General features: G+C 43.2%; 1 protein-coding gene across 12 annotated transcripts in view; it reads right to left on the bottom strand.

Annotated features, from left to right (window-relative positions):
• ZNF827 (zinc finger protein 827) overlaps positions 1-26,750 on the bottom strand; it is a 116,067-nt gene that overhangs the window by 73,513 nt on the left and 15,804 nt on the right. For 9 of the 12 annotated variants that reach the window (XR_011150490.1, XM_069012865.1, XM_069012862.1 and 6 more), the window contains one exon: positions 2,007-3,017. Coding sequence is in view for 11 of the 12 variants with exons in the window: in XM_069012865.1 (XP_068868966.1) it covers positions 2,007-3,017 (1,011 nt within the window). In the remaining variant the exon portion in view is untranslated. Of the gene's footprint in view, positions 1-2,006; positions 3,018-16,389; positions 16,682-24,165; positions 24,213-26,750 lie in introns of those variants that run through there. The other 3 variants (XM_069012870.1, XM_069012869.1, XM_069012872.1) reach the window with 3 other exon arrangements.

The raw sequence follows: 26,750 nt of genomic DNA, 5'->3' as shown, positions 1-26,750 counted from the left end.
CTCACAAGCTGTATTTCTCCATGGCTGAAGGCATAAAAGAGTCTGGCTTTCCATAATCAACACACAGATATGCTAACCAACACTTTGCTTCTTAACTTCAGTCAGTTCAGTTTTTAGAGAGGAAAACCTTCATAGTATATCAGTAAATGTTATGGACATTACACTAAAGTTTGCTTGGATGCCAACTGGTGTTGGCCCAGTGTGCATGAAGTGGAAGGAAACACCCTTCCTCTTGGGATACTGGTCCCGTGTGGAATAAAAAATGAAGAGTTGTTCCTTAGATACCAAGGACTTGAGGCAGTCAGCCCCCATTGTTACCTTTTAGCAGTATAGTGTGCTTGGGCCTTCAGCAAAGAGAATACTTGCTAGGAATTTGCTGCATCAGAGCTAGTTTATAAAGTGTCAGTACTACCAGCACACTGGTACAGAGCACTCCTCCAGTACAAGCTGCACAGACAAATCCCCCACTTTCTTGGTCAAACACAGAACCTGGATTTTACTACAACCACATACTTTTCCCCAGCGGTGTGAACAGCTTTTTCCCCAGTAGGAGATAAACCAAGAACTTCAACTAAATTTTAACCCTACTTCCTTTCTATGCATTGCTGCCTTTCTTTCATGAAGGCCAGTCCTCATGGGGAGAGTTAAATTAATGCCCACATTCACACTGGTGTAGCCACTGTGGGTACTCCTATTCCTGAATGAAAGGATCTTTTCCTGGTTTAGCTTATGTTAGTCCAAGAAGGACTTCATCTAAACTAATGAAAACTTTAGGCCAGGCCCATGCCACAAACAGTTTGCCACTTTAATTGCATTGGCAAAATACAGCAGTTAAGCGTTGACAGAACGCATGTATAACACAGAGCAAAAACTGGTACTGGCTGCAACTCACTGCATCCCTCTCCCTCCTCTTCCAAGGGAGGGATAAGCATTGCTGTCCATCCAATAGCTTCTACCCTATGAGTTTTGACCAGACCTCATTAATACCCCTAAACAAAGAGGTTAGGCCAGAAAAAACAGCAGTGCAATTACACAACATCCATGTCAGGCTTCATATCTGTACACTGGCTTGCTACACCTGTGCAGCCAGGCTAGTATTCCTGATAAAACTCAGCCTGATAAAGCTGGAATATACTAAACCACTTTGTGCATCTCATGAAGATACCTGCCATGCTTCCTTTTCCTTTGCAACAGAACACTGATGACACCTGAAGTCATATGTTCCACCAGAAATATGAATCCATGATGTGAACTTTTTATAGAAAGAGATGAAAGAAATTATTTATCCTTATTTTGAAGATGGATCATTTAAATTCCCCTGCATGGCTTGCTAGTTCTTTAAAGCTTTTGTTACCCAGACAGCTTCTTCTTCTTCCCTGTAACCCTGAATCCTTGATTGTCAACAGTTGGAACTGACAGAGGAAAGTCAGACGTGTAAAATGGTTCTTGCTGAGCAAATTAGAGAAATGCAGTTTAGTTGGATTTTTTTTTGTTAACAACAAAGGATTGTAAAAAAATTTTAATGAAAAGTGGCAACATAATAATATACTCTGGTAAATTAGGACAGGGTAGTAAGCCATTATACAAAAGTCCATTTGTGACAGAGACAGCAGGAGGGAGAATTCTCCCTTGTCCAATATTTCAAAAGCACTAGTCTTGTACATGCTCACTGATACTGTGAGCTCCTGACAGGGATTCTTTGATCTTCTCCATTAAATATTTTTGTGGATACATTCTAAACTTGGTAAGAGAGGAAAATACTATTGTATGGAATAAAAGGAAAAAAAAAAGTACCAACTGTACACTTATACCTTTAAAATAGGGAAACATTTGTGACGGCTTGGTCTCAAAGTGGTACTTCAAAAAGCTTTTCTATTGTTCACCTAAAGTATCTATTTCTTATTTTCGTAAGACACAGAATCAAATCCAGACCCACTGAAGAGATGTTATATAAGCCTGTAGCAAAACAAATACATTCTACTTAGTGGTTCAAATTGTATCCATACCTGTACCAGTGGGTTTGGATGCTCTTCCCTTAGGGACTGGTAGTAGCAGTAATTCCAAAGACTGTGGTGGAGTTGCTTTCTCTTGTTTCATCTCTGAAAGCTGCAGGGGATCCTCAGGAACCAGTGATTTCTTCTTTTCAGCCAGGAGGGTGCCTGCAGCCCTTGCAGCAACCTCCTTGAGAAGGGCAGCTGAGGAGGTCATGGAAGCCAGGGAAAGGAAAGAGCTGGCTGGAGGCGGGTGCTCCTGCCCAGGAGTCATGCTTCTTTCACTCACTTTCTTAGATAAAGCTGCTAACGTGGAGCTGGCAGACTGAGAGCTAAAAGGCGAGGAAAAGGATTCAAATCTTATCGTGTCCTCAGTCCTGGAAAAAGATTTGTCCTGCAGAACAGCATTGGCTGCAGCTTTCAGCTTCAGGATAGCTGAATCAGGGGACAAACCACAGGTGGTGGTTGAGTTTGGCAACCACTTACCTTGATTCCATATAAAGTGACTGCCTGCATTGTATTGGTCACTTTGTTCCTGTTTCTCAGCAAGCTTTCTGGCAAGCACACTTAGCTGCTGGGCATGGTGAGCAGGTGGAGAGAAGGAGATGTTTGAGCCAAGATTTACAGGGGACTCAACTCTGCCATTGACTGTAACAGCAGCATCCAGCTTGAGGGAGCCAGCCTCTAGGAGCCGCCTAAGGTTACTGCTCAGTGGCTTGTTTGGACCAGGAGGTTCCTCTTCACCCAGAGAGGACACATCTGGGGTAAGGTGCTCCTTGCTCTGCAGCGTGTCTCTTAGTGCCTCATTTTCAATGGATCCCAGCTCCGCTGCGTTGCTGCTCGGCGTCGCGCTTCCCAAAGAGGTATCGGGAGAGGTGGACTGCTCTTGGATTCTGTCCTCAAGAGACAGCTTAAAGTTCTCCTGGACTTCTCCATACGATGCTTCCGAAGGAGTTTCTGAAGAATTCCCAAACCAGCGTTCTTCTTCACTGAGCTCACCTTCCACTTCTTCCTGTCTGGTACCATCTGTGTGGAACCATGAACAACAGCATTATTCCCAAATCTGCGTAAAGCCCTTTCATAGCATGAAGCATGACTGACCTCTGCACAGCCCTCCTCAACAGTCCCCTAACACGCCTCCCCTAAAGTGCATGGGCTTGCAATCAGCCTGGATTCAGTGACCAGAAAAAAAAAGAGCTTTTCAAAATGAATAAATCTTTCTTAGAAGACAAAATGATGACAAACCTGTCATCTTTCAGTCTGCGTAACTACAACAGACAGAACTGCAACAATACATATGAACATAATATATATTCATATATTGCAAAAAATTCTTTATTGGCATAGTCTGTACATCCTGCAAAATACTATGAACTCTCTGGTAAAAGGCAGGGATTTAACAGACCAGAAATTACTGGATACTTGTGTATTTGTACAGCCAGCATAGGTGTGCCTTCACAAAAGCAGATCAGATGTGTAGCTACTCAAATCTCAGACAAATCCTGCAGTGACCCCTATCTAAAATAAAATAAAATAAAATAAAATAAAATAAAATAAAATAAAATAAAATAAAATAAAATAAAATAAAATAAAATTTGCACTGATATTTCACAATTCTTTCCTAAAGAGCAGCAATGACTAATACATGAATGCAAGCTAAAGCTCTCATCTCTCCAACTACTTAGGAAAGGAGTATCATCCACACAGTGTTGTCTTATACAGACACTAGTTGTTCTTATTTATTTGTCACTGTTTAATAAAGTCTTAAAGATCACCCTAAACTGAACTTAGCTTAGCTGAAGAGAAAAAAAAAAGAAGTGTGTTACTTAACTTAGTTAACTGCAGTTAAGTTACATTTTCTCCTCTCTGGTAACTGCAACACACCTGAGTCTCTCCTGAGACCTAACTGCCAGTGTTTAAAGCACTGTGACCCTGGATTGCTCCTCTTCCTGACAGGGATTCAAAGTCATACAGATGTGACCAAGACTTTTTTTTTTTTGCAGATCTTCCTGCCCAATCAGAACACAGAAAAGAACAATAGCAATGCTAGAATTAAACTCATTATCTTCTCTTGCCAGATACCTCTCACATTTCTTGCTTTTATACTCAATGTCCCAAGCTGCACAAGCATCTTTGTAATCACACTACAGCAAAACAAAAGTATTTAATATAACCCTCCACTGACATTCTGGAAATAAGCCCGCATGATATGCATTGTGTCTATGATCATGTATTATTCCCAGATTCCCAATTTAATTCCAGCAAATTACAAAACTTGGAGAGAAGTTAATGAATAAAAATTTAGATTTCTATTATTGCTTTGACTGCTTTGCTTCTTTGCAAAGAATTTAGGGAGGAAAACCCCAGACAAATGTATCATGACTACAGAGATATAAACCTACACACTGAAAGCAAGGATTTTTTTTTCTTTCATGTTATACAGAATACGAGGAACAGTCTCTCACAGGAAGTTTCTTTCATTCAAAACCCTTTGAAAAAAAGGCACCAATATTTTAGAAGCCTGCAATAAACACACTCAGTTACCTTAGATTAGTAATTCAAGCAGAAGAGGTCTAGCGTATTCCCTTTTCAAAACAAACAGAAGCCAAACAAGCTCTTAGCTAGAATTATTTTGGTATTGTCCAAGTTAACATCACAGGCTCAGCAATAACGTGCATAAAGGCCACTACCATGCACATTCAAATAAAGGAGAGAGATGCTAATCAGTTGAACCAGCACTTATGCAGGTTAAAGGAGAACTGAATGTATTCCCTTTTCACCCGGTGAACATTAAAAAAGTAACTTGAGCATGTCTGTACAGCTGGGTGCACTCAGATGAGAGATGCATTCACTCATCCCAGATGCAAACAAGTTCTGGAGTGGAAGCCAAAAAAGCATCTTACTGGCACTTTTCCTGAAGTGATACACCAAGTGCAGGGCACATCCTCTGGGACACAGCCTGGAGCTGACACCACTACACAGCTCTGCAGCCTGAGCTAGCCTACTTCCAACACTTGTCTGTTTAAACAACCTCTCCCCTGCAAACTCCACTCTCTCTGTCTCTGTACTTCCCATCCACTTATAGGGAGGGAGAATTGCATTTCCCTTCACCCAGAAAGCCATTCAAACATTACAGTCTGAAGCATATTTAAGTGTAAATGGATGCAAGAGGGATTGGATTTTTGTTCTGAGGGAGTGGATTTTTGTTTTAGAGAAATCTGCAGCTTACTAAACCCCCAAACTTCTCTGTTCCTTGCCATGTACCTCAATTTGTTTCTTTTTCCAGACACGCACATTCCACATTGGTCTTGCTGATACAGAAGGGCAGCCACCACCATGCTATTGACGGGGAGCAGCATGAGAGCAGGACTCTTCATTTAAAGGCTTGCTCCCAGGCCCAGGATTTCCCTCCTCTTTAGGTAACGCACTGAGAGCTCCCTCTCCTGTTGCTAATCTACCTGTGACCACTCAAGCCCTCTCAAAGCTCCATGCAGCCTCTATAATAAAGGGCAAATTTCCTCTGCAGCCTCACTATCCCAAAAGCCAGCAGGATACCTTTTTTTCCCACCAGTGCAGCTTTTTTCTGTAGCCCGAAATCAGACCTCTAACTGCTGACACTGTTCTAATTTTCCTCTTCTCAGTAATTCCCAGCTGCTGCAGCACCAAGCCCACTGCATTTGAAGGCTGTGAGGTTAATGCTGAAAAAACCAGCATCAGTGCCTTATCACGAGCTCAGTCAAGCCTCCCTTTAAACACCAGTGAATTGGTTTAGAAGCAGAACAGTGAAGCCTGGCAACTTCACTTCTAAGCAAAGTTGCCTTTCAAGGCCTTCAGGGCAGAATTTTAATTCACATTGACTTGTGAGCCTGAGAATTTGAACAAGCTTGAGAACTCCAGAAGAAATCAACCCAATCCAACAACTTCTTTATAATTTCAAATTATATTAAACCTTCCTTCAGAACCCAGGGTGTTCACAGGTCACCCAGACCAGGTTTGTCTGAAACAGGAGCCAACCTCCATGTCTGTCAAGAAATTTCAGCTGTATTTCACATCTGTGGCAGAAATCTGCATGACATGTTTTTCCCTTCTCTCACAACACAGTTATGGAGCTCTTCTAAGCACAATTCAAGAGTCAAGACCTGTTAATAGAGCTTCTTCCTGACTTCCAGAGCAATTCTGAAATGAGAACTGCTTCCCAAACCCTTTGCCACTGGCAGAGGCTAATGAAAATTACAGACATCCTGCATGTTTCGGGACTATCACATCACATCACAGCACCCAGGAGCCTCAAAAAAATATTTTCCACTCCTGTCACCAATGACAAAAGGCACCAAAGTACTGCTGGGTGACTGCTGCCACTGATGTAGCCCATGTATCCATCTCTGGCAAAGCCACAAATGTGTGCAGAAAGCACTGTTTGAAGAAGTGCCAGTTTCCCTCGCTCGCCAACTCATCTGCTTGTTTTCAAATACAGAGAAGTTCATTTTCCTCTTCAAGAGATCAGTTTGACAGACAAATCTTATTGATCCCAAAGAGTGTTATTTCACTTTGTGACCATCTGCCCTTTTTTTTTGAGTGCTGATTAGAATCTGACCCTGGTGCCAATAGAAATGTAAATATTAACTTGCTCAAACTACTTATATTTGAAAACTGAAAAAGACAAACATGTTTGTTGATTTATACTCTGAGCCACTTGGTTCAAATGCTGGAAACTTTCACTGTACCCAGTGCAATGTACACATGCCATTCCTGAAAGTGGCAAGTGTGAGATGATCCACAGCTCCACTTTGTAGGACTTGGAGGGGAGAAATATCAACGATATTTCAGTTAGATCTACAGGAGAGGGAAGAGTCTCAAAGTTGTGTTACTGAGCAACAGACATGGGCAACGAGAACATGACAGAAAGAACACCATTTGAAACACTAGAAATTATCTGAAAAGAGGCTACAGCTAAGGAGCCCACCCCAGAGACTGATTTTTCATGCTAAGGACAAAATTCCACTTTGATCATTCACTGTAATGAGTAAATTACAGAACTTCCATACAAAAACCCATATGCTACAGTGATATGAAACATATGGAAATTGTAATGATGGGATTACAGAATGAAAATTAAAGCAAATACAAAAGTAGACAAAAGTCAAATAATTTCAAAGAAATGCACAGGAAATTTGTTGATGAGATAAATTAATCAAAATTGCCCTTTTTTCAGCACTTACATTTCAAGGAAAAACTGGGAACCTACAGAACCAGGATTTAAAGACATAGGAGAGCCAAACCTCATCTTTATAATCTTGCTATCAATTATCCTGACCTGTATAAGGATTTCAGATATGATCATTCAAGTTTGTGTCAATCTAAATAAAGTTACAATTGCATTTGTTGTCCATTTGACACCCCGATCATCTTCCTAATTTTCTGCTCCAACAACTCCATCATTTCATCTCTAGCACCTACCATAAACCATCCTTTGGATTATTTTACACTGAACACTGTACCTAGGCCTACTGAAAGAGCTGGGATTAAGTGATAGCTTTACACTAGGGAACTGAGGAGCTCTGCAAAGATACCTAAAGAATTTAAAAGAACACATTAAACTTAAATGAAGCAGGAAGCCATCCAAAAGGAGTTCTGCGGAAACACCAACTGGCTCGGCTGAGCAATCAGTTTAAGGCCAAGTAAATAGGCAGATGCATCAAAAATAAGGCAGAGACAATACCTCAGCAAGCTAGGACTTAGCCTTGGGTGACTTTTATCAGCAATAGCAAGAAAAGTGGAATGAATGAAGAGAAGCAACTATTGACAACCAAGAAGGCAAGGACAACTGTAAAGGCCTTTAACCAGTCATGGACAAGGAGAGGTGAGACAGATAGTGAACTGGTAGGCTCATATCTAGCCTCCAGGATGGGTAGTCTTGTTCTAGTCCTTCCTGAATGCTTTCTTAGAACCCTCAAATAAGGACTAGGGAATGAGGCCACAGGCCAGAATTCACTGTCCTGGCAGTCCAGTTCAGGATACCCTCTCCTGCTGTAACCCAGGTTCCATCTCAATTGTTACCATCACATCCAAATGAGACACATTTTCCCATCACACGGTGGCTGTTAATTCAAGATCAGCACAGGCTGCCCATGTCTCCACCTTACCTCTGCAGACCAGATAATATGGAGGAGAAAAGAATGAAGGAGCTAAGCATGAAATACAACAGATCCTTTTAGGTTAACTGTGTAAGCGCATCACTTTAGCAACAGTAAAGAATAATTACAATAGACCACTTGCTAATATCACATCACTCTCTAATTCACATTTTCTCTGGGTGTCAGCTGCACATAAGCCCTTGCTGATTTCACAATCAGATACTATAGAAACCAGAAGGCACAGACCTAAAAATGACAGTCATATCTGGAAAGTCTATTCTACGGTATCCTACATAAATTGCTCAGTCTAGCTGCCTGCCTACAAACTACCCTTTTGGCATTCAGGCTGATTTTTAAGCATTTCAAATTAAAAAAAAAAAAAAAAGGTGAATGTAATGTCTTTGGGCTGATCAACTTTTATGGGTTCCCACACCCACCAAACCATGCAAATGTGTGTGCTGTAAGACTACCTCCAAGAAGCTGGGTACACTGTGCACCAACACCCCATAGTCGCCACCTCTATAAAGCACTTACAGCCCCATCTGATGAGGCTGTATATCCAGAGCAGCAGCTGTGTTGATTTTCCTATAGGGATGCTTGCTAGAAAATCATGATTTTAATAAAAACACAAAGGCAAAATATACCTACAGCAGCAAATAAGACGTAAAAGCCACAGTTACATAAATAGTCATGCTAGAGTGCCCTTGGTCCCCCATTTTCCCCTCATGATTTCTGTGACCTATAACAGGTAAGCAGCACAAGAAGTCACCATCCTCTTTGAATGGAATTTCTGGCTCGCTCCTTATCAACAGGATGATTACTCAACTCTTGACCTCCTCACAAAATGGTTTAGTAGTGTTGCTGGTGCTTGAACCAAATTTCTCTACTGCAGGCTGACCTAGAGAGAGCAGCACAGCTGCAAGACGGATTTGCCAAAAAGCCACAGCTCTTCTGTTCAGTCCTTCTCCCCTGTGTTTAGGTTATGTGAAAAAACTCACACAATTAGACAGGGAAAGAAGCTCTAGGTAGGACTCTGTATTTCATCTCCACATCTTCCAAGATAATGATTTTCCTAACTGGAGGGAAGGAGAAGAGGGGAAATGGAAGGCACAGCTTTTAAAGACAGGGCATATATTCCCTACTTTCATCCCTAACTTAAAGTGACTTTGAAAAAATCCACATACAAGAAAAACCCCAGAATATTCACCTAACAATTTCTCTAGTACAGCTTTTTAGAAAAAGGACTCAAAGGAAAAAAAGACTAGAGAATATTAATTATTTTGCAGTAACTAGAACTCTTCAAGATACTTTGCCAATACACACAAACAATAGAATGTGCCCAAGTATTACATATTTAGGTTTGCAAACTGCTAGACAGCCATAGAATATCAAAATGCATGTACAACACCTCAGTTTCCTCTAAAAGGCAGAATCCAGGTGTGATGGACTCTTCCAAGGAAAAACAGAATCAGGACAGATCACTGAAAAAGCTTGTCACAGACAACATAAAATTGCCTTTATTTCCTGTCCCTCAAAGGAGAGGAAAGTTGTGGTAGATGGGAAAGAGAGGCAGCAGCCGTCTACTTTCAGCCACAAGCCCCAGAATAAATGTGCCAAGGGGGTTTCATTACCTGCCAAAAAGATCCATCTTTTGTCAGCAAGTATCCATGGAAGGGGACAGAAATACATGGTTTCTCCTGAGGAGAGCTGTCACTACTCACTGAAGGTTCTCAGGGCTGGTTGACAGACCACAAGATAGGACCTTACAAAGACAAGTCTGATCTCCCCCAAAAGCAAATTCAAAAGAGAACTAGAATGATGGCTGTTTGACATCTTGCCTCCAAGAAAGATTAGCTATTCTTCTGTTCTAGGCAGGAGGTTATAGTTAGCAGCTGCAGATTAGTGTTTGAGGAGGGTTGCTTCTACTAGGAGTCAGATGTTTTAAGCAACAAAGGAACAGGCACCACCTAACAGTGCAGTGAGGTAACAAAAGCTCAAGACCAACAGAAGTGGTAGTCCTGTGCCCTCCCTTAGATTTGCTCTGTTGTTTGACTGCTTCATGAGCCAATTTCAGCTCACTAAGCTGGCAGAAAACTACTCACTCTGTCAAGAAATCAGGAAAAAAATGGATGCAAAGGAGAGAGGAATGACAAAACAGGTGGAGTCAATAATCTGAGCCATTTATCTCCTCTGGTCTTGTAGGGTGCAAAGTACATCATATCTTGCCAGTGAAAAACCAACAGAGAATTTTCTCTCCCATCCCAAACCTCAACAACATCCTACACCCCTCAGGGAAGAGCTGGCCTGTGCACTCAGGGTGGCCACAGCTGTCAATATCATGCAGACCGATTTAGAAGCCTAATCTGGGATATCTGGAGCTAGGTTGGCCGCCATATACTCTGATTCTAATTTAAAAAAATGTCTTCTCTAGAACTGGTAGGCAGCATCTTCCCGAGAGAAGAAAAGTTCTAAAGATCCAGAAATAATATCTTAACAGTGAGGCACAGTAATCAGCAACTATGAAAGGAGGAGGGCAGAGCAGTGTGTCTTACAAGGTAATAAATAATGTTACATATAAACAGTACACATGTATAATAATACATGTATAATATTTGCTTACTATAATTTAGAATTAGTTGATTCTAGATGGATTTTGCCAGTATTTCAGGCTCAGTGAGCTGAAATACTTGAAGTGTGCACATGAAACAGAACAGAACACACATGGCCTTAGAGGAGGGAAATGATTTTGAAGACCACCTCTCAAGAGGTGTGCCACAAAAGAACAGCCTACACAAAAAGCTTCCATCAGCTGATTTGGCCCAACTTGATCACCAGGGAGGTGATCCTGGCTTCTCTACTCAGGCCTGGTGAGGCACATCAGGAGTGCCCTGTTTGGTTCTGGCCTCCTCAGTACAAGAGAGACATGGGGCTCTGGCCCAGCAGAGAGCTACAAAGACATTTAAGGGACTGGAGCATCTTTCTTACAAGAACAGGCCAAGAAAGTTGGACCCATTCAGCCTTGAGTAGAGACAACTGAGAAGGGACCATCAATGTATAAAAGTATCTAAAGGAGGGGGTGCCAAGAGGATGGATCCAGGCTCTGCTCAGTGGTGCTGAGCAATAAGACAAGAGGCAATGGGCAGAAACTGATGCACAGGAAGTTCCACCTGAACACGAGGAAGAACTTCTTCACTGTGCAGTGACCACACACTGGAATAGATTGGCCAGAGAGGAGTCTCCCCTGCTGGAGATATTCAAGAACCATGTGGATACAATCCTGTGCCAGGTGCCCTGGGATCACCCTGCTTGAGCAGGGAGGTTGGACCAGATGAAACCCTGTGGTCCCCTCCAACCTGACCCATTCTGTGGTTCTGTGATCAACACACAGAATAACTGGAGACAAGGTATACAAAGACAGATGATTTTTATGATGGAGGTTTTCAGAAGAAGCAAATATTTCTGAGGTCAGTTTATGCTGCAAAGGCTGCCTAGTAGCCCCAAGACAGGTTCATAAAACACATGAAGTGTCAGTAAAACAATAGAGAATCATGTTCCTTACAAAAGCTATTTTATGTTACCAATGTTCTTGCAACAGTTTTATGGAGACAGAGCAAAATACCACAGCCAGACTTACTGAAAGTTTCTTCCACGGGCCCTTACAAGAATCCTATAATAACCTATAGTTGAGGCTGGGCACATGTTTCATAAAGCACAAGATAATGACCAGACTGACCTATACACTATAGGAATGTGGCCAACAGAAAACGTGGAGTTGGTATATTAACATATCAAAGGAATTCACCTCTTCTTCCCAATGTAAACAGAGAAGATGATAAACCATTTTCTATAAAACCAAACAATTTTTTAGGAAGCAACTTCTGAGCCACATTAAAGTCCCTTATCAGGAATTTCAGGCTTCCCTGTGTTTTTTAAAACCAGCTATTATATCAGTTTATGACTCTGACAGATTATTATAAAGTTGAGGAAAAACTGTATGTGCAGGAGTTCTACTGTTATTCCCACAGCTCTGCTGGAAATGGGAAACAGTGTTAAGAATCTGTGGTTCATGTGCAAGTCTATCCAGAGACATTCCCTGCACCTGATGGCTCTGTACCATTGACATCAGCGCACATTTGCCACTTACACATAAAGTTCAGTACAGCAATTAAAAATTCTACCTTTTGTTAGTTATAAAGAAGCTTAAAAACTCCTTAAAACTGTTTCTAGTTAGCCAAAATCTACTTTGCTTGTTCATTTTGCTCTAGATAGATGTCTAAGCCAATAAGCTGCTGCAGTGAGAAAATATCAAATACCAAATGGTAATAGGGATGCTGGCACCTCCAAAATAAGAAGAGCTAAGGATTATTTTCAAGACTTCTCTTATCCTTAGACCAAAGACAAGGCCTATCATGTCAGCCTACCTCATAAAGGAGGGAAAATATTCTAAAACTTCATAACATGGGAAAGGAAACCTCAAACAATTCTAGCAAACAGTTTGGAAAAGCTGGCTACAACTAGAAAAGTCCCTAAAGGAGGAATTTTAGTTTCCACCCTAGATCAAATTATTGTGGGAGAATCACACAAATGCCAAATATTCAATATAGAAATCCATAATATCTTAAAGCCATCCTCCAATAACATCTAACTCCATGAATAAGATTTTATATCCTTTGGCATATAATGAAACTTTCTTTAAGAAGTTGCTTGTGGAACACAGAACTAGTGTCTCTATTAGGAAATTCTAAGCAGAAACACAAAACTACCTTGTCTTAAGCATAGTATTGCTGCAAACCAGAGGCTCAATTACTCATTTCCAAATGGCTACGTGCGTTGTGGTAGTTCAGTTCTCAGTCACAGAAGCCTCCACACCAAAACTGAAGTAATTAAGAATCTTACAGTTTCTTAGGTCACATTTTGTATCCTCTAGGTGCCAAAAAAAGAAAACAACCAACCCCACAGGAAAGCTCTGCTTTCTAGTCTTCGTTTACCCTGGTAACAAATAAAATTGGTGGTCTGCTCTATTTTGCATACTCATGTACTCTGGTCTTAAGCACATCTACACACTGCCTACTCTTACTGAGTGCCTTCATCAGCCAACAATTCATCTCAATTAAGGCCCGCCCCTGACCTGTCACCTCCCCAGAACGGGCTGCAGTGATAGCTGTCTCAACTCTTTACTGCGACAAAATGCATCTTCATTGCCTGAAATGCACTACAAACCTCAGCAGCCACAACCCCAACAGTTAAAAGAAGGAGGCACGGGAATTCTCAAATATTCCTCTCAATTTACAGCAGCCAAGAGCAAAGTGATCTGTTTGTGGTACAGATTATTGCACTGCTGATTAACTCTCAATAGGTGTGACTCATTTTAGTGTGGCTTGTCATTTAAAACTGACAGGGTCACCACAGCAACGTGATTTTAGTCGCCCTTACAGGTGGAAAGGAAGCGGAAGAGAAGTTGCAAGCATCAATGCAGCTGGCAAAAAAAGTGAGAAAAGAGTTCAAACATACCACTTTGTCACATACAGACAATTTGCAATGAAAATAAACAATTCCCTGATCACAACTGCAATTTAGCATTATGGTCTGGGAATGGCCATAAGTTTACAAAAGTTCTCACATTACCTGAAAGACTAAAATCGATTTAAAAGCTCCATGAAAAAGCTGTAAATCACCTGTGTTCTGAGCTGTGCTGTGCATAGCAATCCCCAACCTTCCTAGGAGACAAGCCATTGACCAAAGGCCTAATTGAGGCACCAGAACCACGCTGGCTGATTACCTGCTCCTTCACCCATTCATTCCGAGGAGTTGCCCTCATGTGTTGTACACACCATATAGGATCGTGCCCTTAAGCAATCCAGAGTAAATTTACCATAGCCACCACGATGTATCAGAAAAAATTGTCTGCTAAGGTTCATAAATCAGTCAATTACCTGCTTCCTTGACTTTTATTCTTGTGTAAATGTTTTCAACCTGACATTAGCAATACCTGCACACACAGAAGATGACCTGCACATTGCCAAAACCAACTATTTAAATTACTAGTAAATCCTTAATTACTATAAACAAGATTACAACAGGCTTATTTTAAAAAGGTTTCTAAATACCAAAGTGATAGCTCCAGAAAATAAAGCTCCCTTGCTGTCATTATTTGAGGCTGCTGTTTCCACATTAACTCTGGCTCTGTGTAGGACCCTCAGAGCTCCCTCAGCCCACCTGAACACCACAGCAAGAGCACCTGCTGTCTCTCCATCACTACTCCTTGACTGGCTCAGTACAAACACAGGAGGTTCCCAGTCTCTTTTCAATTTCTCCTATGAGGTCTAAACCACCTTCCTCCCCAAGCCACGCACTGCGCTCATGTCTATAAAATAGGGAGAAATCCTTAACATACAGAGGAAGGTAAAGACAATCAAATATTACTGAGGCACTGCAGCTACTGATTTCATCTTCAAGGCAGGGCTGCTTCAATGCCCCTGGTGGGAATCTAAAGAACAGTCCAATTCTCACAGGTGGCATAAGAGAGTCAAAAAATCACAGGCCATCTTCCTTGCCAGTGAGCTGATTTGGGCTAAAAATGGAATATTAAACCTATGGCAAGGCAGATGCACATGATCTCCGGTAAAATTTCCCTTTCCATACCTCCTCTCTCACTAGTTATAACAAGAGATTCCCAGAACAGGAGAACAGAAAATAGCTAATGCACAGATGCTGAAACCGAAAGAATAATTATATATTTCATCCTTCTTCCTCCACACACGTAAGTTATTAAATACAATGGACTGTGCAATAGAACTGGTTTCCTGTATCTTTTCAAAGGCACAGCCAAGTTTTGAAATCAAGAGGTGACAACCTGTGACCAGGGTTTGTACAAGGACAGACTGATGTAAGCCTAGCATAGCTCCAATACTTGCAGAAAGCTCTGTTAGAAGTTTTCAGCAGCACTGCAGAACATACAGCAGCATCCAGAACACATCTGGTCATTTAAAGGAGAATGCTCTCCAAATTTTTCCCCCACTGACCTCTGAGGGACAACTGCTCTACAGATGCACAACCTCAATGACTTAGCTCAGCTTCCCCAAGAAACTAAGTGTATCTTTCCTACATGACCTAAGTAGAATAGAGGCTTTCTTTTAGGCTGAAACTATTTTTTTGTTTGGTCATATGTGCCTAGGACAGGAGGTTAACTCCCTGGCTTGTACTCCTATGCACTATACATGGAGGAGGAAACCTTGTCTCTCATGCACAAGGTAATCTTGGAGAGCACTTTCTGATGTCTTACTGCTACCACAGAAAACAGAAATTCAGGAGACAATCGGCTGAAAGAGCAATCAGAAGTCCTACAGAAGAACACAGTATTTCTGATCTGCCTTCTCCACGGCTACTGTCTCTAATTTCCTAAACCAGGACAAAAATGTCAGGGATGATACAAATGGCAACTTTTACTTTTCCCTCCAAGGCTTATAGGCATGTTATATCTTCTCTTGAACCAATTCCAAATAACTTGTCTTTCTATTAACTTCTGAAACCGCCAATAGCATTCAGGGTGTGACACTGATAAAGCACTGCTATTGCCAAAATGAAAAATGGCTATTTCTCTCTCTACTTTCCCACCTTTTCCTGACCAATCTTCTTCAGCTGGCATAGAAAACTTATCATAAATACTGACTGGCAAAGGGTAAAAAAGAGAAGAAGTATCAGTGATAAAAGCAGTGATTATACCACAAATAGTTTTGAAGAAAGAGAAGAAGAAAAATAGATCTCATTGGTGTAGTATTACTATACAAGGATTAAAGCTGAAGAAAGCTGTGTGTGAAGCTCTGCCAATAGGTGTGAAGATTCTCTAAAGACAACTTCCTGTTGAGCCACAAGGAAAAAAAACCCCAACCAAAAAAGCACTCAAAAAGAGAGAGATCTAATGGCTGCATACTATCCTGCTGAGCCTTCAAACATCCCCAACAGTCATCATATACCCCAACAGCTCTGTCATTGCAATCTAGAACTCTCGGACCCAAAAACTCTTTAAGGAACACAGTTACAGCTTACAGTACCCAAGGGAAAACAGCAAGGGAAAAATTCTTGCTTGCCAAAGGGAGGTTTTCATCTCCCAGGCACAAGGCTGACCCAGGTAGCTTCTGGGGAAGGAAGAAGAACACATTCCCTCTATCTGTCTCTATTGCTGCAGGTGTCTGGCTGGCTGCTCTTCATAGAAAGGACATACTGGAGTTTGAAAAATTGTCAAAGAATTGGTTGTGTTTGCCTACCTTGATGAGATGATGTGCTGTTGTACATCCTGACCTATGCCTACTTGGGCTTTTTTGGTTAGCTCGTTATTTCCTTCTCTGAGCATGAATAAGACACCTCAGCTTCCCAACAAATCCAGTGGCATCCTGGTAAAAGCAGTTCATTCCACTCAAGTCAGAAGAATCGCTACTGCTACGTATTCAATAGTCCCAACTCTTCTGTCCAATTTACGTGCAGGGCCAGGTTCTCTCCTGTGAGATATCCGGGTATTTCACAAAGGAAAAACACAGCAAGACCTCTGATTGTCCCTTGTGTTTCCTAACCTAGCCTCAGCCTGGAGACCAGCTTATCAGCAGCAGCTGGAAATGGCTCTTAACTAGCAATAAGGAGATTAGAATGCATTCCAGCTGTGGCTTCATCTCTAACCTGTCCCATCTCTGATTCACAGCATATTCCAAGCTGCAGTGATGTGAAGATGTATGAAATAACAGAATTATTTCTCTCCTTGAAATATTCCCATGCAATAAGAATCCCCAACTGGGGACCAAGGCAACTTCCATAATATTTGCATCGCCCTAGCACTACAAGGGAGATCAAAGGAAGGCTGCAAAGATGGCCCATTCCTGATAATAAAGTTCAATTTTAAAAATAATGTTAAGGGAACTCACTGAAGTCAAATTATTCTAAATATTGAAGTCAGAAAGGTAGTGGCAGCAAATACTGTGAACTTTCTTCCCTTTTATTAACATACAGAAGAGAAAAACCCACACTAAGCACTCAAAGCATTGACTCTTAGAAAAGGGCTTTTAAAATATATAAAATTGTTGCTTTACAACACATTTATTAATGACATTCCAGGGATCAATAAAGTAAGAGAAACAACAAAGTCAACTAGAAATCCCTGTCATCTTAATATGCAGGTGGCAATAAACAGAACATGGGAAGTCTCAGATCAAGGTGCTACAGTGCCTGTAATTATCCCTACTGTGCTCACAACTCCTCAAGGGGTCACAAAGCAAAGGGAGGAGATCACAAACTGTGTGGATGGCAATACTCAACCACAGTAGGTGACAACAACCAGAGTACCTGCTTTAAAAAAGATCTCTTTTGGTTTTGACTAGTTTCTGTTTATTTTTGCTATAAGCAACTTCTCTTGCTCTATTTCTGATATATAATGGGCTCCTCAGCATTTTCCTCTGCCCCATTACTCCTCTGAGGTGTTTTGTTCTCATTAGCTTACCAACTGTTTCAGAAACAAAAGGTTGAGGTTTCAGATACTGAAATTATTCCCTCCTGTACATGTCACAGGAATCTAGTTGCCTATAATTTAATCTTTTCCTCTCTCCCAATGTGAGATTAAAACATGGCAAATTATATTCCCTGTGTTTCTAATTCCTCCTGCGAGGATGATATTGTGGTAACATATCTAAGAGAAGCTTCAAGAAGTGTTTATTTTGTCGTGCTGTGCTTGCTACCAAAGACAGCTGCTTTCTCTGTCCCTGAGAGGATTGCTTGGGGTTAACAAGCAAAGCCAAATAAGAGAGGATTAGGAAGCTACTCATAGTGGTAGGAGAGCACACAGCAGCAGACCATGTGGAATAGGCACTGCTCACTCCCAGACACGTGGTTTTAGGCACTACACCTCAGCTTTCACCCTTAAGAAGTCAGAGGTCACATAATTAATGTGCAAGCACTCAATTAGAAGTGGACATTCCTCAAACCTTACCTTAAAGAAATTTAGGATTCCGTGCCAAGCTCCCAGTACAAGAAACTACTGCTATGGCTACTTAGGGCACAGACACAGCAGAAATGACAACCACCTGTTTCAACATTCTGCCTAAAAATCCACCTAAAATTTAGATGCAGAGGAATAGCGAGAAGTGAAGAAGTAGTTTCACATTCATGTCCAATCCATTCCTGCTGAACAAACAGGTGTGACAATGGTCATGGGATTTGATTTTATTTTTCCGAAGTGCATTTCTCGGCTGAGAATTCTGTGGGCTTTACCAAGAACTTTTATGCAGGCCAGTAAATGCCTTCAAAGACAACAACTCTGATTCTCCTGAGACTGTGTCCATACTAAATAACGCAGTGCTATGTGGTGATATCTGAGGCAGCTGGAGTATACCCCCAAGTAGTAGAGCTGAATTAACCTGGGCACACTGCTGTGATAACGGCCTCCTGTACACAAGGCAGCTTATTTAGAGCTTGCTTTGTTATCTCAGCATGGCACAGCACTGTGCAGGAAGACAATATAAACAATTATGATGAAGCCTATTTAGGCCTTATGGGCAATGTTCAAGTACCTCAAGGTGGGCAGAAGAGCCCCCTTCAGAGTTATTCGCTGTGCAAAGAACTCCCTTTGGCAATGCAGAATTGACAAAAGGATTATGTCAGCCTTTCCTTTCCAGAACGAGGAGCAGGGTGAGAGCCTGGGGGCAGCAGAAATTAGAGCAGCTCTAGGCTGTTATGCTTACTCTGGTGCCTGAGAAGGGCTCCTCGTGGGCTTGAAGTGCCAGAAACACAGAGGTGGGTAAGAGGAAGTTCTGCTCCAAACACAGAAAGAAATGGGTCCTCAGTCATTAGTTGCCAGGTCTAGATTTGGCACTGTGGTTTATAAAGGGAGAGACTCTGGCTGTGCTTCAGGAAAGCAGGCAAACACAGCTACACCACCAGCTGCTATCTAAATACACTTGTCTGCCACCCTCTCTGTTCCTTAGTTTTCACTTCAGATAATGATCAGCTAGTTGGGGAAGATCTGTTCGTATTTTAATTTTTGAGATGAGCAATTATTTGTCCTACTACACAAATCAGAGTGAAGTCTAGAAGCTTGCAAAGAATTTGTGTTCATTAAAGTCACACATGGGGATTATTCAGTAAGTTAAATATATACTTAGTAAAACCAGCAGTTCTTTTAATCCATTTTTCTAAAAGTTACTTGCCCTGATACAGCATCTTACAAAAGTCTAGCAGGCACCAAGATTCAGAACATGTCCAATACATTCATTCAAAATAAGAAGTTGCAATTTTAAAGCAAGCTTGTGACAAATCTTCTCCCTTTCAGAAACTTTCAGATAAAACTTGAGACCATGAAGGGAAGAATTATTTGCATCTGCATAGAAAGCCCCTGCAACAGAGGCAAACCACATCCAAGCTACAAACCCCAGATGAGAGCCAGCAGAGTTACAAACTATTCCTGAGGACGGAAATCCTCAGAGTAGGGCCATGCAGAATTCAAAGGGATGATGACAGTAGCTTGGCTTTGAGTTGCTTCAAAAATGTTACTTCTACCCTAGTGAGAGCACCCCAAATAAAAGAAACAAAACAGTGCAGATGTTTGGAACCTAATTTCATCAGCTGAAACTGCTGATTATACCACTCATTACAAAAGCGCTACCACTTGGTAACCCTTTAATTTTTAATGGGGTTTATTCTAAACAGCAACTAAATCATCAGTCTCGCATGCAACCTTCCCTCTCGGTCTGCTGTGCTATCAGCACTAGGCACTCTTTCTCCTCTGCTTCCAGTCCTGTTATCTAAGTACTGAGAAAAATGAGGGAAAGGACTATGCAGCCCAGTTTTTCTCTCTCTGCTGAATGTTTCTCAGAGAAAAAAAGTCCAAACACGAATTTTGTGTCATTCCAAATTATCCAAATTCAGACCCTGTGAATTCTTAACCTGCAAAGTGGAACAGGCTTGTCTTAGTTTGGAACTCCACTACTCAGTATAATTACACCACAAACAAGGAAATCCCTTGAAAGGCAGGAGAAATTTAAAGAACAGAGCTAACTCCTAAGCTGTCAGGTTTAGACAGGACATTCAAAATATTTGGTGTCTAGACCAAGACGGATACTAGGCAATGGAAAGAGAAACTGTCTTTGGGAGCATAACACTACCATAAAGGTGACTCAAAGTTAGTCTGCAAAAAAGGAAACCTGAAAGACAAGCTTTCATGTGAGCTTATGGGTACAAATTGCTGAATTGTTCGCTACAGTAGCCACAATGCAGTGTATAACTGCAGCACTGATGCTGTCTGTACCCTAGAGCATGTATCCCTTCAAATGAAGTATGGGTCAAGTCTGAGTTTTATTACTTAACTACATTTAAAAAAGAAAATCCCTGGAGAAAGGGATATTATCCACCTTTTTGAAGGTTTGTTTTTTTTTTCCTTCAGCCCAATTTACTATTCTTCATCCACATATCAATACTTAGCATGTATTGTTCAGAGAATACATTTAAAGTAGAGCAAAAAAAGGTTTTACTTTGGGGGGCAGAGAGAAAGAGGAAGAAAACTGCCCCCATCCCCATGAAAACTGGATTCTATTACACACCACTGGCTACTTTGCAGTCCAGGTATTTAGCATATTATTGTTATTTTTGAAAAGCATATGATACTTCAGCCTCCAAACGTCCTGGAGGGATTTGCACGCATAAACCCAAATGATACAAATCATGTACGATGAACAGCAAACTAGGCAACAAAAAATGCTATACTAGGAAACAAAACATTATTTAGAAGATATACTCTTAAAGAACTCCAGGGTCATGCTTGAAAAGCTGCAATAGTAAAAAGATTCCAGACACAGTCCGTATCAGCTCTCCCTAACCATCTGAACTCATGCCCATATTATGATTTCTTCACAATGTGAAAGGAGAAAAAAAGTCCTCTATACAGTGCTTCATGACAAATCACATGCCTTGTGAAGCTTCATGTTAGAAACCCTTTTAACTTCCAAAAAGTCCTCTTTTGTAGGTCATGCTCTCATTATCTTGCCCTGGGATCTGGTCTGATTAAATTATAGGAAATTACTAATACTTCACTTTGAACAGCCAGCTCCTCCTGGCTCCTCTTCTTCCTTATTTTTTTTCTAAACTTAATTCCTCCTACTCCTGCCTTCTTACATATGAAAAAGACAACAATCACTCTGCTACAAAGATTAAGTCATACTCATTCTTCATCTTTTTTAAAAGTAAAAATTCTGTCTGGATGCTCTTACATTTCCCATTCCACTGCTCTCCCTGCTGGTTCTCCTGTTTGGCAAACTATAAAGTTTGCAGCTTTGTTCTAAACACTGGGCACTCCTACCCCCTTTAAAATCTCACTCATAAGATTCTAAAGACTTCACTAGCTTAATGAGCACAACACTGACTCTTCAGCAGCCCAATCTATACTCCAGTGTGATTTATCTGTATTTTGTACCGTCAGACAACAGTAAGACATCACCTACCACTGATGTGCTTTACACACTTACCACTGAATCATCTTGTAAAAGTGACTTAGTTCACACAACAACAAAAAAATCAGCATACAAATTTAAAGACTTTACATGTCAGAAGAGACCTCCATAAAGGGAGAAGGTATTTTTGAAAAGTCTGTGAGGACTCCACTAGCACAAGAGGGACAAAATGAGAGAAGTGTTTTCGGATAGAGTAATGGGGCTGTTACTCAATCCACCAAAAGGCTGCTGTTCATTTGAGAGGTTCATTACAGTACCACCAGGACAACCATAATGAGAGCATTAAAATTATTAACCTAATCATACCAAGAATAATAATTTTCCCTATGTGGATCCTCTTGTGGACTATGTGCTATATCAAGATCCCCGCAGTGGTAAGAGGTCAAAAATAGTAAACATGTTAGAAGAATAAATAAAACATGGTAGAAGAATAAATAAAAGCTTCCCCTTATACATGCCATGTTTGCTAGCAAAGTAATAAACTCATTTGAAAGAGAAAGATTCCTGTTCCTGGCAAAAGTGTTTTGTCTTGGAGGCAACTCTTAAATACTAAATGACAGTAAAGGTGCTCCTGACATTGGGAAGTCTTTTGAAAAACCTATCCAATGCATCCTTTCTTGCCATCAGAAAGTATCAGATGAAGCGAGCTGCAGAAATAAAAAATGAAGGAAGCTCTAAATCACTGTTAATTTACTTGTTTGACAGCATTTTTTTGTCCTCTGATGATATAATCGAGCAATAAAACCACAATATAATAAAAAGCTTCACGGAGTTCAAGTGGTTTTTTAGTGTATAGAAACAGCTGAGCACTTCAACAAAGTCTGGAACATCCAACACTGTACCTGACCATGAAAGCCAGAAGAGTTACACGCCCTCATAATAGGATATCCAGCTTTTGATACTGAAACTAATATTGTATCAATGTCGCATCTCCTCCTTTAACAAAACTAATCTAACAGAAACTGCCACTACCGTTTGTCCTGCATTGAAAACATTCCTCAGAAGCTAGCAGCAGTTCAGACTTCTCAATGTAACTTTTAATTCTGCCTGAGACTCTGTAATAAATGCAAGCTTTGAAAAAATGGAATTGTGACATCCATTCGCAAATTGCATTGCTGACAAGCCTCCGAGACAGAATCAAACCCCAAGGAGTATTGATTGCTGCACTTAAGGCAATGTAGTGCTCTAGATCTTAAACATTTACTCGAGTGCCTAAAGACTTCCCAAAACTTTTACTTTTCAGGCTGAGCTCTTCCAAGTCACATCGAGCAATTCAGAGGTAGCAGACTTTCAAGAAACCTCAGTAAAGAAAATAATAGCCTGAGGTAGGATGGAAAGTGAGGCAACAAGGAGAAGAAAGACAGGGTTGTGTTTATACATATCTTTTTAAAGATTCTTATGCTGAGTAAATGAGAAACACATATCTAACTGCTAAAGCAGCTGAAAGGGAAAACAAACCCTAACGCACACACAGGAATGAGCAAAATTCCTTAAAACATTCCAGTGAAAATGAATTGACTTGTCCAAGTTAGCCACATCGAAATGTAATCATAAGAAACGCATGTACTGGACAAAATTTTAGTTATAGACTTAATTCTGCCATTGTAAACCGAGTCTACACAGTCACAGTATTTAGTTTGGGTATGAACGAGCCATTGTCTATCCAGGAACTCCAAAAGCCCTTTCCTCATTCATTTGTATCTTAAATTGAAAGATGCACTTTCTTTTGTGTTTCACAGAGTATGACTGAAGACATTCTGCTGGCATCTGTGACTAACCAGTTCTCCAAACCTGACTTCTTTGGACACAAAAACTCCACTTTACAATACATGTAAATACTGGAGTCTCAAAGGGCCCATCCATCTGACTGAACCCTGAGGTTCATCCTGCTTTGAGCAGGGGGCTAGGCCAGATGACCTCCAAAGGACCCTTCCAAACTAAATTACGTTGTAAACAACTCCAGTGACTGAAAGCTCGACCTTAACTCTGCCCTTTTAAGCAGATGCCACCAAAACACACTATTATTGCATCTAATAATATCAATCCTTCTCTTCCTTCAAACACTGAGGCGTCAGTAGCTCGCAGCTCCCCTGGAACTGAATCAAACTCTTGCAGCAGCCTCGTACATCTCAAGCAAACTCTTGTACAGAGAACTTCTTCACCATGGCATGTTTTTTGGCAGTGCAGTCTTCTCAAGCGAAACTACCTCTAAATGTAGGTGAGGGCTGTCCAGTGGAGTCAGTGGGCAGAAGTATAAAATCAGAGTGCTAGTCAGCAGTGACAGCAATCCTCAGGTGCACTGCAGGGTACATAACAACTTATAAAGAATTAATTAAGGCCTAGAAACCCTGAGAACACAGCTTCCTACCCAAACTACTACAGTCGACAGGCATTTGCTAGACTAAGTTACATCTGCTCAGTTACAATGTAACACAAATTATTCTGTGTATCAACATCTGACTATTTATTTCCCAAACAATTGCAACAGAATCCAAAATATCCCAGGGAGGTTCAGTAAGATGCTACATCACTTCGGTGTCCTGGAGAGCATTCACGCACCAGCAGCAACCTGTAACATGACTTGGGAGTGAATCACAGCGTGATGCCCTCAGTGGGGCAGAGTTAAGGTTGAGCACAGCAGCTGACAGCTTCTTTTGGGATGAACGTGGGGCACTTTACGTTCCTCTGCCACCACTAACATCTCAAAACGAAATACACCCTCTGTCCCGCTAAGAAATGTGTTGCTAAAACCAGTGAGAATCAGAGAATAAAAATGTCTTTTACACTGAGTACCCATTAAAGCAACATGTTGCTTACAAATCGCAAACCAAAAAAGCCACCCAAACCAAATCACTATTTACAGCATCTGCACACTGAATTCCAAGGTATTTTCTGAATCTAGAACAATATTGTTCTGAGTTATCGAAAGTATTATTACTATTGTCAGTAATAGCTTTTGATCCATTGCAATATAGTTGCAAAATAAACTAAAATAAATAAATCCCACTGAATAGTAGCATTCGTGTGGGACATATGGCGGGTGTGCCTTTTGCACATCAGGAGAAAAAAAAACTCCTCCCATGAACTGAACTAAAAAATTAATCCGAAAGAAGTACAAATTAGGCCGTGTATTTTAAAACAAACAAACAAACAAATCTAAAAATATCAAAATAATAACACACGCCGAACTCTATCCGCACAATGAAGGCAATTGTTCCCCGGCCCAGAAAAAGCCGTGGCTTCCCCCGGCGCGGCGGTCAGGAGGTCGGGGCCGCGGGCGGCCTCAGCCGCAACCCAGAGGCGGGGGCAGCGCAGGGCCGGGCCCGGCGGAGCCGCGCCGAGCCGAGCCCCCGCCGCCGCGCTCGGCAGCGCCCGGCCGAGCTAAGATGGAGCCCAGGTTTGATGTCAGCCCCAGGGGCGGGCGGAGGGCAGCGCGCCGGGGCGGGGGCGAGGGCAAGGTCAGCCGCCAGCCCGGCGCGGCCCCGCCGCCTCCGCCCGCCCCGGGAGCCCCGCGGGGCTTCTGCCGAGCCGGGCCCCCCGCGGCCGCCCCCCGGAACGCCCCTCCGCGCCCGGACTTGGCCCCTGCTGCCGCCCGCCGCGCCGGGGCCGGGGCGCTGCAGAGGCGGGCGCCGCGCTCCCGCCGCCCCCCCGAGCCGAGCCCGGCCGAGCCGAGCCCAGCCGTGCCAGCTGCGCTCTGCAGGAGAAACCGGGGCTGCCGGCTCGGCTCCTCCGGCGGGCGGACCGCCAAAGGGCTACGCGGGGGCAAACGGCAAGAGGAGGGGAAGGGGGGGGGGGAAAACCCCAAAACCAATCTCAAGCATCAAACGCCCCCCCCTCCCCCCGAAGCAAAGCCCACCACAACTCAAGCCCTTGCCTCGAGTCGGCAGGAAAAGAAAAAGGGAGACAAATCTTTGCGGGGCTGCAAGTGCCGCCCCCTCGCCCCCAGCGCCCACATCCCCCATCCCGGCCCGTGTGTCGGTACGGGAAGGGCGCGGGGAGCGCTGCCCCAGCCCCTCTGCCCGCAGAGCGGAGCGGGGGCCGGGCCGCGCTCCGCCCGCAGCGGCGCCCCGCGGGCAGGGGCAGGAGCCGCCCCGGTGAACTCCCGGTGACCGAGCCCGGCTCCGGCATCGGCAGCTCAGCTCTCGCTCTGCCCTGGCTCGGCGCGCAGGGGCTGCAGACACACTCCGAGCAGATGTGTCGGGGACAGATAAATGACCCCTCCATCCACCCCGCTCTCTCCTAAAACCAGCCCTGGGGCCATGCAGGGGCACGGTATTTTTAGGTCCCTTCCCCTCCTCTCCGCCTCCCTCTCAATAGCTGCCGAGCGCTGAATACAAGGAGAGGGGGAGAGGGAGCGGGAGAAAAGTTAACTGTTTTGCAAAGAGGGGAGAAAACAGGCAGCGAGGGGGGAGGGAGCGATCAGGAGCAGGGCAGGGTGAGCCGTGTCAGGGGATGTGTGTGTGTGTATGTGTGTGTGTGTGCGTGTGTGTGTGCGAGCGCAAGGGGTGCCCGCGGGCGGAGGATCGGATGCACTTTAGCCCTGTGCTCTGCTGCTCTCGTCTGGGGCAGCGCCGCCGAAGCCTGAGTCTCGCCTGGCTCGCCTGACCCTTCATTTCACTGCGGCCAGGAGGAGCCCGGAGCCCGCCGCCGCCTCCTCTCCCTGCTCTGCAGGGACCTCGCCTGCCACGGTCTGCCTCCCCGCCGCCCCCTCCCACGCCGCCGCCGGCGGCCACAGCCCCCTCCGGGGTGGCCCTGGGGTCGGTGTGGGGTGCCCCGCCGGCCCCCTCCGCGGCCGCTGCCCGCCTACCCCCCGCTCCCGGGCCGCCCAGCCCCGCCGCAACCTTTAGCCGGGGACGGACCTCTCGGCTGGTTCCGCACAAGACGCCAGCAGCCGCTTCCCCTCTCGCCGCCCTCCCCTCCCGTGCTTAGCCCCCCTCCCCACCCGAATAAAACAGACCCCCCTCCCTCCGGCCCCAAAGAGAAACCCACACCGCCCCCCCTCCACCCCCCCTTAGCACAAATGCACAATCACGGGCGAGGGGAGGGAGAGGGAGGAAAGGGCGAGAGACGCGAAGAAAGAAGGGGGGAAAGGAGAGAGAGGAAAAATTAAAAGGGCACAAGGCTGTTCATCACCAACATGGCTG

The sequence above is a fragment of the Aphelocoma coerulescens genome, chromosome 4, assembly GCF_041296385.1.
Source record: "Aphelocoma coerulescens isolate FSJ_1873_10779 chromosome 4, UR_Acoe_1.0, whole genome shotgun sequence".
Taxonomy (NCBI): domain Eukaryota; kingdom Metazoa; phylum Chordata; class Aves; order Passeriformes; family Corvidae; genus Aphelocoma; species Aphelocoma coerulescens.
The sequence above is the reverse complement of the archived record's forward strand: the minus strand, read 5'-3'. Positions and strand labels throughout refer to the sequence as shown.